The sequence below is a fragment of the Tupaia chinensis genome, unplaced genomic scaffold (genome assembly GCF_000334495.1).
Source record: "Tupaia chinensis unplaced genomic scaffold, TupChi_1.0 Scaffold145367_1, whole genome shotgun sequence".
Lineage (NCBI taxonomy): Eukaryota > Metazoa > Chordata > Mammalia > Scandentia > Tupaiidae > Tupaia > Tupaia belangeri.
Window position 1 is genome coordinate 71,450 of NW_006205228.1, and position 14,366 is coordinate 85,815.

The 14,366-nt window shown below is 47.9% G+C and overlaps 1 protein-coding gene across 1 annotated transcript in view; it reads left to right on the plus strand.

Annotated features, from left to right (window-relative positions):
* LOC102476890 (SPARC-related modular calcium-binding protein 1) overlaps positions 1-7,962 on the plus strand; it is a gene marked incomplete at its 5' end in the record, with an annotated part of 79,205 nt that extends 71,243 nt beyond the window's left edge. Inside the window, 2 exons of the mRNA XM_006167968.1 lie at positions 5,391-5,444; positions 5,961-7,962. Coding sequence (XP_006168030.1) covers positions 5,391-5,425 — 35 coding nt within the window. The remainder of the gene's footprint in view (positions 1-5,390; positions 5,445-5,960) is intronic.
* Positions 7,963-14,366: the final 6,404 nt, after the last annotated feature.

Here is a 14,366-nt window from a genome sequence, read left to right on the forward strand (position 1 = left end):
GAAAAGTGTTCTAAGCTGAGGAAAATAATGAATGAAAATCTGGAGGGGAAGAAATAGCATTTTAGAGGAATTGAAAAAGGTTAGTATAACTGAGATGTGTATTTTAAGGTGATAGGAGGTTGGAGGGCTTTTTAATCCAGGTGAAAAAATATATGCTTTATAAACACAATGGAAAACTGTTGAAGAGGTTCAGTGAGAGAAATAATAAGATTAATTTTGCTTAAAATATTATTCAGGCTGCATTATGGGAAATAGATTGGGGATGAACAAGGCAAACTCACCCAATATGAAACTTGGCATAATCCAGGAAAGAGGTTATGAAAAGCATGGGGACAGGGTGGGGAGTGAAGAGAAGTGGATGAGTTGACGATCGAGTGGCTGTGGGGACAAAGTTTGGCCTGAGCAACTGCGAGGTAGGGCTGTTCTCTTAGATGGGCGACATGGAAGGAAGAGCAGAGCGGGTGTAGGAGGCAGGAGAAGAAAACAGTGCTGTCGGACTCTTCCAGTTGCATGTGCTTGACAGATGAGTGGGTCTATAGTATGAGTGAAGAATCTGGCCTGAAGATACAGAGTTGGGTGATGCTGAGTTATTTGACATGAAAGCTTTGGAAAAGCTGAGATTATCTAGGGAGATTAAGTTTAGCATAGAAGACAAAAGGGCTTTTTGTTTTTGTTTTTGTTTTTTTTTCTTGTTTCTCAGTCAGGGTAAATCCAAAGAGTAGCACAGGAAGTGGATGGGTTTCCACAAAGAATTCAGTCTTAGGATCTGTCCCCTCCATAAGTGGGTTCTGCCCTGGTCTGGTTCTCAAGTTAACTAGTACACGACACTGAGTAAGTGACCTCGGCGCTCAAACACTCCTATTTGATGATGAGGGCCCTCTGTGTTCTCATTGTACTCTGAGTTTCCAGGACCCAGTGTAATGGCATGGTTCAAACCCTGCCTCTGCCCTTATCCCATACAAATTACTCAACTATTCTGTTTTTCAGTTTCCTCATCTCTATAATGGGAACAATGATACTACCTCATAAGGCTGTTGTGCCAATTAAATGGGAACGGTGTGCGAAAGCTTTTATCACGGTGCCTGAGACATCGAAAGAACTCAGCAGAAGTTCAGCATTATTCATCTTCACATGATTATTGCCTCTCTCAATAGCACTTATCACACTGTGTTGCAGTTTACTTTTCTGATTCCCCTTGAAGCCTGGACTTTGTCGTCTCAATTCCTAACCTCTAGCTCAGTGCGTGGCACCTGATAGCAGTTCATTGAGTCCTTATTGAATGAATAGATGCTTGAGTGAATGAAAGAATGGAGGGGGGGGGGGGGGGGGGGGAGTGCTGCTTTTGGTGACGTCATACTCTGACACAGTTGAAGCTGAGCTCATTTCACAGAGCACAGGCAGGGGGCCAGTACTGGTAAGAGACAATCCAGGATTAGAGTAGAGGTCAGGGATACTGAGGAGGACTTCTGGTCTGAGTAGGGGGGAGTCACAGAGACCTGCCCGCTCATGCCTTCAGTCCCCTTCCTGGACTGGTAATTCTGTCTACACAGCACACAGAAGCCAAGGAAAGACTTGTGACCTCAAAGACTTGGATCTGTGACCTCAGGTGCACAGGACCCTGAGATACTTCCCAGCCTTCCTCTGGAATCTTATCAGGTACCAGGTATCTACCAACCCTAGCCAATGCATAGAACCTGAGACATTCAACCCAAACTGTGAACTGGAATGTATTGGGTTGTCAGAAAAGCCATGATGTATTTTTTTCTGTTTTTCTATACCAAAATGTGTCATGACTTTTCTGAAACCCCAATAGTGTTTAGGGAACAGTGGTCATTTGGATGTTCTTCCTGGACCCAGACTCAGCTGGGGACAGGTTTTAGTTTCAAGTTATTTCCACAGCTTTGCCCACAGAAGACTCTGTGGCAAAGGAGTGCTTTGGAGTACAACTGGCATCCTTTATGTCATCCTTATATTCCTGACCTATTCACCCCAAAGGTGGGATTAGTGAGACCAGAGAGCTTCAGGAGCTCTATTGACCCCTGAACACACTGCCTGGTGGGAAGGATGGCTGGGTGCCTGTGTCCATGCACAGGCCTATGTCTGGGACATGTCTCTGCATGTGTTTGTACATGTCTCTGTGAGTGTGCACCTGTCTGTGTGCATCTGTTTTTAAACATGTCTGTCTGTGCACATGTGTAAACCTACATGTGTGTGTGTGCATTGTGTGTGTGTGTGTGTGTGTGTGTGTGTGTTTGTGTGTGTGATGGAGAGTGGAGCATTAAGAGAAGAGAAAGAGGCCATGTAGGGTTAAGCAGGGTGGGGTGGTAGGAGGTAGTGTGGAGTTAGAGTAGGGTTACTTTCTCTCCACTCCTCCTTTCCACACACACCATAGATGCACTGCTCTAGGCCAATGGCATCTTAGACCTAGAAGGGTCCTGAAGTGCTCTAGCCCATCTTGCAGTTATAGAGTCTAGAGAGGGGTGACCTCTCTAGGGGTAGCAATATGAAATATTTTTTCTGGCATTGGCCCAGCCTCAGGATTCCTTGGCCAGGCTATTTTCCCCTCCATGAGAAGGTCCCAGAGTATCTGAATATGGTGTATTGTTACTTGCCAGTAAAAGCCAAGGGAGTGGCCAGTGGCAATCCAAGGAAGAGGGAGAACAGACCCATCCTTGGGGCAGTGTGAGCAAGAGAGGCTGCTGGGGGCATGGGGCTGCCAGCCACCTGAGGGGGCTGGGGGAAGACAATTTCTAGGTAGGCAGTGCCTGCAGGAGAGTGGATAACTACTGAGAGGTCTAGGAGAGTCTTGGGGACTATGATCTAGGCACAGGTTGGGGGCAGGACGTGAGAGCAGAGGCCCTGAGGTCAGATGGGCCTGGCTTTGAATCCCAGCTCTGCCATTTGCTAGCTCTGTAATCCCTGGCAAATTACCTACACCCTCAATTTACTCATCTGCAAAAAAAGATAATAGTATCTTCCCCACAGATTTGATATGAGGATTAAACAAGATAATGCATTGTGAAGAATTTAGCACAGAACCTGGTCCATAGTGAATGCAAATGAAAGAAATCAATAGTAGTAGAAGGATCTACCCACAGGCTGCGGATGTGAGCTGCAGCCTCCCTCTATCTGTGCTGCCTGAGGCGGAATAGCCACTTGAGTAGGTGGTTTGTAGCTGCTCAAGGGACTGCATCCTACACTGGCCATCTGGTATCACGAGGTGCCCTCTGGTGGGCCAAGAAGGGCTTGCACACCAGGTGGGGGCAGAAGGCAGGTTGGGGGAGAATGTGGAGCTGGAGGTAAGTATGGTTTTGGCTCTGAGAGACCAAATTTTTGGAAATGCCATGTGAACATAGTCATTTTTACCAACCAGATTCCTTCCTGAAGACCTGATTCTTTGCACAACATGAAAGAACCAGACGTTCTGAGGCCTGGGCCTTTCTTACTTGGCCGTTCCCAGTTGAAAACACACCTTCATCAGGATTATTGTCACCATCCTGTGAGGCCAGTGCCTGTCTGTCTGCCTGCCTGCCTGCCTTCCTCCTTTCCTCTCCCTCCTGCCTGTCCTTTCTTTCTTGTTTGCCAGAAGGAAAGAGAGAGAGGAGAGGGAGAGAGGAGAGAGAAAGAGAGAAAGAAGAGGGGGGGAGAGAAGGGGAAGAGAGGGGGGAGGGGAGAGAGAGAGAGAGGGAGAAAGTGAGAAAATATCCCCCATGGGGCTCATGGGGATGGTCACATCACAATTCCTTCTCCATTTCTCCCTCCTTTTGGGATTTCGGGCACACACGCATATGCACCTGGTGTGTTTTTCAAGCAGCTGTGTCTGGGACTCAAACTGCACAGTCAGTTATGTGGAATCCAGTCACCTTAACCTCCACGCTGGTTCGTCCAGTTTTCAAAAATGACAGCTTTTCTTTTAAGTTGTCTGAGGATACCATCCACCCTGGGCTCGGGTTTTTCTTCTCCCCTGACTAACCTGCTGGGCCGGAGCATGGTTCTGGAAGTGGAGAGCCAGGCCTGAGTTTGCTTCAGTATGTGAAAGCTATGCCACCTGGGGAGGTAACTCCGCATCTCCGAGCCTAGTTTCATCATAAAATAGAGACAATATTGGCATTATCGTAAAGTTGCTCGGAGAAATCAGCGATATGACTTAGGTAAAGGGATTAGCACAGTAAGCCTCTACAAAAGAGAGCTGGCTCCTCCTGGCTGTACGTTTTGTTCTCGAATCCCGGTTTAATGGGTGAAACTGCTGCAGGCCTCTTCTTTGTTCACGCAGATCTCTCCCCTCACCACTGAGCGAGGCAGCTGCAGCATGGAGCAGAAGATAGATGGGACTGGGAGCCAGGCAGCCTGGGCCTGCCACTTCCACCTGCCTGCCCAGGGCTTGTCACTCTATCTTTCTGAGTTGTGTCCTTATTTGTAAAATTGAATACACCTGTATGAGAGGACTTCCAAAAGGTCATGGAAAATAGAATTGAAGTACAAGTTGATTTTGATGCCAAAACTATTGGAAATCCGTGCATAGTTTTTTCATAGTACACATTGCTATGAACATTTTGAAGACCCTGCATCTCTATCCTGTGGGCACCTACCCTGTGTTTTAAGAAGGTTGACATGAGCAGGTCACGTTGAGTTGCAGGTCACATGACCATCGGTGGGCTTGCACTCCACAGCACGTGTACCCTCAAAGCCCTTGCTCCTCCTCCTTGAGTTCAGGCTATCCTTGACAAGCCTGTGAGGGAGGCAGAGCAGAAGCAGTGCAGCCGAGGTTCTAGTGCCCATCCTAGAACCCCTAGTGGGGCTCAAGGGCCTGCACAGGGTTACATGGTCTGCAAGGGTTCTCAGAGCTGGCCCAGCTCTTAGTGTGCTGGCTTTTCAGCTCCTTCCGGAGGCCTGAGCACCTCTCAGAATGGCTCTGCACCCTTTGGAAAGGAGCAGGTGTTGTCAGACTAAACCCCAGATCTTGTGTAAGTCTCTCAGATGCTCAGAGTCTCTGCTTCTACATTTGTCAGTTTGGAGGGGTTGGACCAGATGATGGCTAAGATTTCTTCCACCTCTGATGTGCTGTGATGTGAAGATTATTACCTGAGAAGATTATGCAAGTGTCCATTGGCACTAAAGTCCTTAATTAATACCTGAGGTGATTCTAAAAAGGCACTCTAAGCAGGACCCTGTCCTTTTGGAAAAGGGACTTTGCTTAAAGGTGGTGGGTTCACCCATACAGAATGTGGCCACAGACATCCACACAACAGGAAATAGGGCCACACAACTTCTAGCTCTTTGCCAAGCCCATTCTTCATTCTGGGGGTTACTGGGGACCCTGGCGTAGGAGAAGCTCCACCAGTTCTCTGGGCCAAGGCCACTGCAGTGTCATATGTTCCTATCTGTTGCAGGTGGTAGCCTTGGCAGCTTCCCTCAGGGAAAATGAGCAGGCACACACCCACTCAGTAAGTTGCCTTCTTTCTGGGCTTCCCTCTTTCCTCTATGGACCCCCTGATGAAGTTTTGGTAGCACAGAAGAGGTAAAGGAATTGGCCAAGGTTCCCATTTTCAATTATTTTTGCTGAGAAAGAAAGAGAAAGATTGGGTTCATGGTAACAGGATTCAACCATCCTCACCTGTACAAAAGCACCTGCCATTTCCACCCCAGCCCAGGTTGCAAGGTAGGCCCCGGGAGTAGTATGACTTACACAGAATGTACTTGCCTGAACTGTGTGCTTTCCAGGCAAAGCCTAGTTCTCTGAAATGCCAAACTTATTTCAGTTACCATTGCGGTGCCCCATAGTGGCCAACGATAGGCTGGTAAAATGTGCTTACCTGTAAGTCTACTGGCCCCACATCCAACAGCTGGTGGAAAAGGCTGCTCTTGTGACAAATTAGTGTATGTGGTTGGATTCTTTTAACCCAACTCTAACATTCTTTTTGCTGATCCCTCCCCTTGTTTGTGTCTCCTTTCTCTCTCAGCAGGACGCCTCGTCTAAGGAGCAGAACATCAGAGGGCAGGTGGAGAGTCCAGGAGACAGGATGGACCAACAGACACCTTACCTTCCATGTTGCCCATGGCCCAGCCACATCCCGTGTAATATAAGTGGTGCCCACCATGTTTGCACTTTTAATAATTGTTCTTTGTGTGTTTTCTTTTTGGTTTCATTTTTAAACACCAGTGTCTAATACCACAATGGGAAAAGGGAAGGGAAGAAAGACTGTTCATTTGCTCTACTATTGTAAGTTTTTGGATCTGCTACTGACAACTTCTAGGATATTTTTGGAGGGGAGAGGGTGTTTTTGGGACTGAGAAGAAAGAGATTTATATACTGTATATAAATATATATGTAAATTGTATAGTTCTTTTGTACAGGTGTTGGCATTGCTGTTTGTTCATTCTCCTCCCTCTCCCTGCAGTGGGTCGTGGATGCCCTGGACTCATGGTCTAGCTTTCTAGAACCCAGGACTCCCTCCCTAGCCTACCTGGATTTTAAGGGGAAACTGAACCTTGTGCATATGTAGACAGGGCTCTGCAATTATATTGCAGATTTCTTTGGTTCTTTTCTGGTGAAGGGGTATACTGTCCTTTGCCATCAGCTGTCAAAGTTGGGGAGCCATTTGCCCTTGATCTTTTCAAGGGAGGGTGGGTTGGGGCGTTATTCCTGGGGACAAGAGTCCACATCGTGTGAGTAGCCAGCACAGGCACCAGTTCTTGCATGACCCATGTGTTTCTGCTCTCCGGATCCCTCAGGGCCCAGGGTACACTAAGTGACTTAGTGACCCACTGAGTAAATTATCCACAGGATTTGCATGAGGTCAACTTAAACATTTTCATTTGTATTTAACATCTACTCTGGATAAGGCATGGGAAGGGAGGGAAAAAAGAAAAAGATGCACAGCAGAGTCTTTTATGTAGCAGATGTTTAATATCTAAGCAGTGTAGAGAGGGCTGCCCCGAGTGGAGCGCCCACAGGAAAACCTCTCCCCTCCCTGCAAGCCCACTGAAGAGGCTCCTGTGACACAGCTGTGTCCGGGCCAGCTCAGACTGGGTATTACCTCTCCTCCACCTCCCCCTGTCGTCCTGAGCGGGCATCACAAGCCCGAAGGAGGAGCTGGATCAGTCACCTTGTTGGCAACTCAACAGTTGTTTTATTGTTTGTTTTTTAGCCAAAGACTGAGATTCCTTCTGTTCCCTCAAGTTTTCTTATGGGCTTCTAGGCTTTAGGCCAATTCTAGAAATAAAACTGAGCTTGGGTCTTCTACTTCTGCCTCCTTGAGAAGGGCAGGAATAATGACCCTGTTATGGGGAATTGCAGGCCTAGCTTCTCACAAACCTGTTACCAGGTCTCTAGTGTGGGCTGCCCGCTTTCCTGTGCCCAGGTGATGCAGATAGCAGCAGGGACAGTCATGTCTCTGTCCGTGAGTGGCTCTGGTGACAGTGAGGGGGAACTGGTGCCTCGTGGATAACTCTTGGCAATCTAGCTTCAACTTGTATTCCATCCCAGTATCCCATGAGTACATCTACCTTGCCAGACTGTGGACCCCATTATAGGTCTGCAAGGCCTTGGCACTGTAAGCACTGCCCCAGTGGGAGAAACTCAGCCTTCCCAGGACAAATGGGTTTGGGGCTAGGGGAGGCTCCTGCTATGCTGGAGAATGTCGTAGAGGTTGCCTCAGGGATGACTGGTGGGCCCAACCCAACATGGTAAGATGGGAAGGAATCTTCTCCCATAGCCTCAGCTTGAAAACTCAGTGTGCTAGAGCTGCATGGACCTTGCAGGAGACCCCAGCCTCATTTTCTGGCCGGGAGGAAGCATGTACACCCAGAGACGGTGCCTCATTGTAGAAGTTTGGAATCTCCCACAGGGATCTTCTCTCTCACATATGTGTGTAGGCTGTTTTGTGTGGTTTTCCTTTGTGAGTAAGGGAGGGAAACTATTTGTAGCTTGTTTTATAAAAAATAAAAATGGATTCAACTTTGGCAGCTGTTGCCTCTTTCTTTGGGTGGCTTCCTCTGATAGAAAGGCTTCATTTCCTAGAAGGTTTAGCCATTTTTTTTCTCCGTTCTGGGTGCTTCACTTTGATTCTAGGAAGTCCAAGATGCTGTGGATGATGAACCTAGAAGGGGACCCAGAAAGGTCACCAGGTGGTACTTCACATTGTGTGAAGACATGATGCTTTTTGCCCATGCCTATGGTGTTTGTGTTCTCTCTGTAATTCTCCCTCTACCCATGGGATCCCCTAGCCCCTCCAACCATGTTTGGAATGTAGGGAATATTGCTGGCAGAGCTTTGAGGGTAGGGCTGGGGGAGCCCATCCCATGGTGTCCGGCTAGTGAGACTGGGTACACTGGCCATCATCCAGACTACAAGGCCCTAGACTGGGATGCATCTTTAGATGGGGAGCAGGCCCAAGTTGGGTTCATGCAGCCTGGGCCCCAGTTTTGTGGGGTACGTATTTGGGCTGAGCTGCTGCTCTGGTTTGCATAGCTGGAGGACTTCAGGATGAGGATTGGCAGTAGGGGTGGGAACTCTAGGTATTTTCTGGCGCAACTGACATCTTTTCCTTTTGGCCTCTCTCCACACACAGCTGAGCCTGGAAATTACCTCCTCAACCGCCCACTTGAGGACCTTGCCCAGATTCCTTTTGCCATACTCTGCCCTCTTGTCCTTTGCAAGTGAACAAAAATTCCCTTTGCAAAATTCTCCCCGGACCCTTTCTCTAGCTAAGCCTTCATGGGAAAGGGTCTAGGGTATGGTTACACAGGCCTCTCTTCATCTGTGCTGGTCCTTCCTCACTCCCCAGTCCCTCTTGAGCTTCAGAGTAGAGGACAATTGGTTCACAGAGCATTTGCCAAGTGCCAGACATGGTGGCTGCTGTGTTACAGGCCTTGTCATGTTTAATACCAAAACCCAGTGACATGGGCGCTATTAGTTCCATTCCCCAAGTGTGGACTCAGACCCAGCTCAGTTACCTGCTGGGGGCCACTATATGGCAAAGGCAGAGCAGGAGACACCCTCAGATTTTTAGACTCCAGATGCAGCACTCAACTTATTCCCTGGCTGCTTCCTCAAGGGAACAGCAACCTCCTTTCTTCTTTTGTTCTTTTCATCTCTTTTTCTTTCTCCTTCTCCTCCCCCTCCTTTTCCTGCTTAGACCCTGGGGGGTGGCATTTGGCTGCAAATGCCTTTTTTTCTCTAAGACACTAAGGGTGTTATTTATTTATTTATTTATTTTTTGGAGAGGTTTTTGCTATAGGGTGCACTCGCCAGAAAGAGACAGAGAGATAGAAAGCGTGAAATCACCCTCCGGGGGGATGACCACACTGCAATCCCTTCTCCTCCATTCTCCTCTCGGGATCTTGGGCACGCACATACACGCGCCCAGCGTGAGTTTAAGCCACCAGGTCCGGGACTTGGACCGCAGTTGGCTACATGGGAGTCCGCGACATAGTCATTACACTAACTGCTGGTCCCACACTAAGGGTGTTATTAGAGCTACTTTGTGGAGAGGGAAGAAAACTAAACAAGGGTATGGGGAATGGAAATAAGGCACTGTTCCTGCAGAAGCTCACCAAGAGATTTGGGATTGACCTTGCCTCCAGCAGAGAGACTGAGCCTAGCATGGGAAGAGCACAGGTCTGAGCTCACACTTGATGACAGGGTGAGCCTGCGGCCCAGCCCTGCCTTTCTCTGTTTTCTCCAAGGACAGCAGGAACAAGAGTCAAGGAAAAGGGCAAAGTGGATCCATGTCTTGTTTGTTTCTTTGTCATGAGGCTCCTGAGCCACACCTCTGCAGGGAGGGGAAGACCAGGACATTTCCAGTTGGTGTGTGAAGAAATGACCACTGCTGGTGAAAAGCATCTTTTCAGGGCCCCAGTCATCCTGACAGAAGAGGGCTCCATCTACCAGGGCTCATCCATGGTTTCCAAGGAGATCCAGGTGGGATGGGACAGTAGAAGCACCAACTTCCTTATAGAAGAAGCTCAGAGACAACAAGGCTGCTTGGCCATTTACTCCCAAGTTTCTGAATGACCCATAGGCCACAGGTATGCCCACCAAAGAGTCTGAAGACCTCCCCAGGTACCTGACCTTCTGGTCTGTGGCATTTGGCTTCTTCCCACTGTGCAGATGAAGACAAACTTAGTCTTTTCATGTAAAGCCACCAAATCAAGCTCTCTACCCTAAGGCCTGATCAGTACTAACCTTTGTGTGACTTCTATGAATTGGTAGGAGAAGGGCCATGACCTTGGTTATTGCCTGCCTACTTTTAAATGCCCGTGCTAGGCACATAACTCAGGTTCTCTTGTCATTTCTTATCACATCTCAGCAGCAGTCTGACTGATTCCTCTACTTGTCTATACCACCTCCAAGTGTAGCCTCAGCACCCTTTCTCACTCTCCACCACCCCCTTTTCCTTTAACAGGGGGCACTCTATGAAAGCCTTTCTGCCTGTGTCTCCTCACCAAAGCATTGACTCCAGCTATGGCTGATGATCCTATATGTAGATCAGGCATATGTACACCCCAGATCAGGCTTGTCTTCAAGTTCAGGGCAACCCTGAGGAGTCACATGCTTGATGGTGGAGAGAGCATTGCATATTTGTGTGTTCTCTCTGAAAGATGACAGGCACATTGCTCAACTCATGAGACTCAGGAGAGAGAGGATGAGCTGCCGTAACATACACCTCTACCTTGGCAGCTTAAAACACAAAGGTGTTCTTCTCACTCCTGCAACTCAGCCGTCATGCATCAGCTGAGGTACTTCTCTACACCATCCTCACTCAGGCACCCAGACTCCATGCTGCAAAACTGTGTAGGCAGAGAAAAAACGAACCTTGGTCTTTAAGTTTCCATCTGGAAGTGACATATGTAATTTTGCTCACGTTTCAATTAGCAAAGCAAATCACATGGCCAACTCAAAGGGAGTATGTGCCCAGAAATATTTAATGAACAATTCTGGTGACTATCACAACATGGATTATCTTTGTATGTGTGTGTATTTCTTGATGTTTATCTTGATCAAAAATGTGTTAAATAAAATCTCATTAAAAAAATTGTAGTGTTAACATTGTCTAAGAACAAAGAGTTTGCGCTCTCCAGATTTCAATATATATATTACTTCCAAAAAGTCAGTAATATTTGTGACAGTCAGTTACTCCTTTCAGTAAAGAGGAAGGCGAATGCACGAATACACACCTTTCCTTCTATGAGGTCCCAGCCCCCCACCTGAAAGCTACCTCTCAGGTAATAGGCTCTTCAGTAACTCTGCCATCCCCATAGTGCTGGAAACTCAGAGACAGAAGGGGAGGCCCAGGCAACTCTGGGTGGAAACAGTTGGGTGAAGAATCTCAATGTTCTAAGGTATAAAAGTGAGATTTTTGTTTCCTCTATAATCATTGCTTGCAGCTGTGCTCGTTAAATCTGCCTTCCATTGCTAGTGGGTCCCTGAAGACAGCTGGTGGGGTTCTCATTGCTTCCTGGTCACTTCAGTTACTTACAAGTTGAGTTCTCATTAATAGCAAAACTTCACTCAAGCTTGATGTAAATCTTCCTCTCCTCCCTGCCCTGGAACAGTCTTGTGCTGGTACCTTGGCAGCTTGGAGTGACCTCCATTTTATTATGTCTTAGATCTTATGAGTGATGATGGCATCAGGAGGAAGGGAAGGAAAACAGCAAGGGTCTCAACAGAAAGCAGTTTTAACCCTGGCCATTCACTGTGGCAGCTTCTCAGATGAACACTGGCCTTCCCAATGTGTCAGGTGCCCAAATGCTGGCTCTTGTATCTACAGAACACATATGGGCTCCTCAGTGGGGCCTCCTGCACTGCACAGGGCAGATCTGACTCGACCTCTTCCATACCAATATTCCTCACTTTGTTCTAAGGATCCTGCCTTTGGTTTTGGATCTATGCCATGGCTATCCTTGATTCCCTTTCAGTGGTATCCTCCCACCCATGGTAAACACACATCCTGACCATGACAGATGATGAGAATGCAGGCTGATCTCCATTCTTCCTCTCTAGGCTGCTCATCTCTCTCAACTTTTCTTCTTCTGTGCGTCATTTGATCAAGGAGGCTGATCAGAGGGTCTGCTGCATCACAGATGTCCAGTTGGCAAATGAGATGCAAGACTTGCAGCCCTAGGAATAAATCTCTCAGAGTCTCCCTGCTTTTTGGCTTCCAGAGGGAGGAGAAGAGGCAATGCAGTGATTCTGAGCTTTCTCCCTCTTTTCTCTTCCCAGTCATCTTTTATCAATTGAGATAGGAATAGGGTGGCTAGTTGCAGAGCTATTTCAATTTCATGTTAGTCATCCTTGGGCAGGGAGTCAGGCCCCAGATGTTGTCCTTTAGGATGTAAGATATTTAGCATCTCTCTGTTCTTAGTTTGGAGACCTAATCACCAATCCTAGGGAAAGAAAAAATGCCCTCCTCAAAGTCCAGTTATGATGGATTTGGTGATAGATTGAGGGGAAGTTGATCCCAGAGATAATTCCCTTCCCACAGAATTGCCATCTGTGTCCTGAGCACATAGAACCTCAGCAGCTCCAGCCCCAAGAACTCCAGATGTCCGCCATCTTAGAACCCTAATGGGCCTGCCCTAGACAACTCTGTTCTTGGATGCCCTGGGCTCTCATCTCTGTGGGAGCCAGGTGGGACTCCCAGAGGTCCACTCATCTTCACTCCTCACATGGGCCTCGACGCTGTGCAAACACATCTTCTCAATGTCCACCAGTGGCCATTTCCATTATGACTAACCCCTTGCAGCGCTGACACAGTGGAAGTAGTTGGATCTTTCTAAGGGGAGAACTTTGAAAAATGTGGATGGAGCTTTACATGGAACCCTTTCTTTTCAGTCTTTTCAACCTTCCCACTGCCCAGGGTTTAACAATTCACACCTCTTCCTTGCTCAGAATAAGAACTTTAGAAAAGTCACTCTTTAGACCCAAGGGAGGAGACATGCTGGATAAAGCTGACTCAGAATGTTTGATATGATTCCTTTGAATGTAGATCTCTTCAACTGGATGTGAAATGGGCCTGGTAGAGATTCTCCCAGGCCCCTGCCAAGACTGGATACCAGAGCAGGACCACTGGCATGGGGCAGGAGGGCCAGGGCAGCTTTGTAGCATTCTCCTGGGGAGGCAGTGGGGAGGTGGGGAGAAGGGCCACAGGGCTGGCAACAGCCTGAACTAGGCAGAGTAGTGGTCTGCCTGAACCTAGCTACTCTGGTTTTGTTCTTTTCTCAGATGTCTCAGAAAGAGTTGCTCCTGGACTTGGAGCCAAAAGTGAAGCTTCTCACTCTAGTTTGGCCATGGGATTGCTTTTGATTTGGGGTAACTCCTTCCATAGATTTTGGGGTAACTCCTCCCATAGATCTAGATGGTTTCTGTCCAAGCCCCTCCATTTACTGCATATAGGGTAAGTGGGTCTTGCATTGAAGGAGATTTGTGTGTTTCAGAGGAGGAGGAGGCACGTGGAGGGAGGGAGGGGGCCCAGACATGCTGAGAGTGAAGAGGGGACAATACAGAATGGGGACAATGCAGAAAGCATGCCTCTAGGACATGGGAGAAAGCCTCATTAGAGAGGACCCACATTATAAGGGCTGTGGTCAGCAGTGTAAGAAGGAAAAGAAAATAAGTTCAACATGCTTCAGAGAGGAAATGAAATGTGGATGGAGCGAGCAGGAAGGGATATGCAGGGGAAGGGTGGAGAAAGCCAGGAAGTAATAAGAGGAGTGGACATGAGAAAGGGTTCATATAGACAAAGAAGTCATGATGGGCTGTTTGGAGGGCACTAGTGCAGCCTGGGGAGGGGCGGGGTTAGGGTAAGAGGGCAATATGGTAGGGGGTGAAAATGAAGCCCATCAAACTGGAAAAACAAATTGGAAGTAGGCTGAGGCACTTTTGACAGGCTGTTGGTGTTGGAGGTTTTCATATCTGCAATTAGAAAGGTCTGCAGAGCAGCATGTGGACTAGCTGTAGTTTGGAATAGCTGCTCAGACGAGCCATGATTGCATTCAAATATGCTGCTGAGACCATCCTGATCTCAGGCTCCACTCAGGGCTCTGCTGAGTCCAGGCCCTTGGACACCTCCATCTTTGTAGAGCCCTGCAAATTTCATACACCTAAAACTGAAAAAAAATAGTCTCCACCCCCCTCACATCAGTGCTGACTACAACTAGCCAGCCACTTCTAGTCTTCTAGGAGCCCCACTTCCTTCCCTTCCATCCCTGTCCACCCAGCCAGCCACCATGTCCTGAAAATTTTTCTCCTTATTTTCTCTCCCCTCATCCCTCTCTCCTCTCATCAGGTCTTTCATGCTAATAAGTTAGGCAAGTGATGGGGATCAGAAACATATGTGGGATTGAAGAAAAGGGTGAAGCAGTGG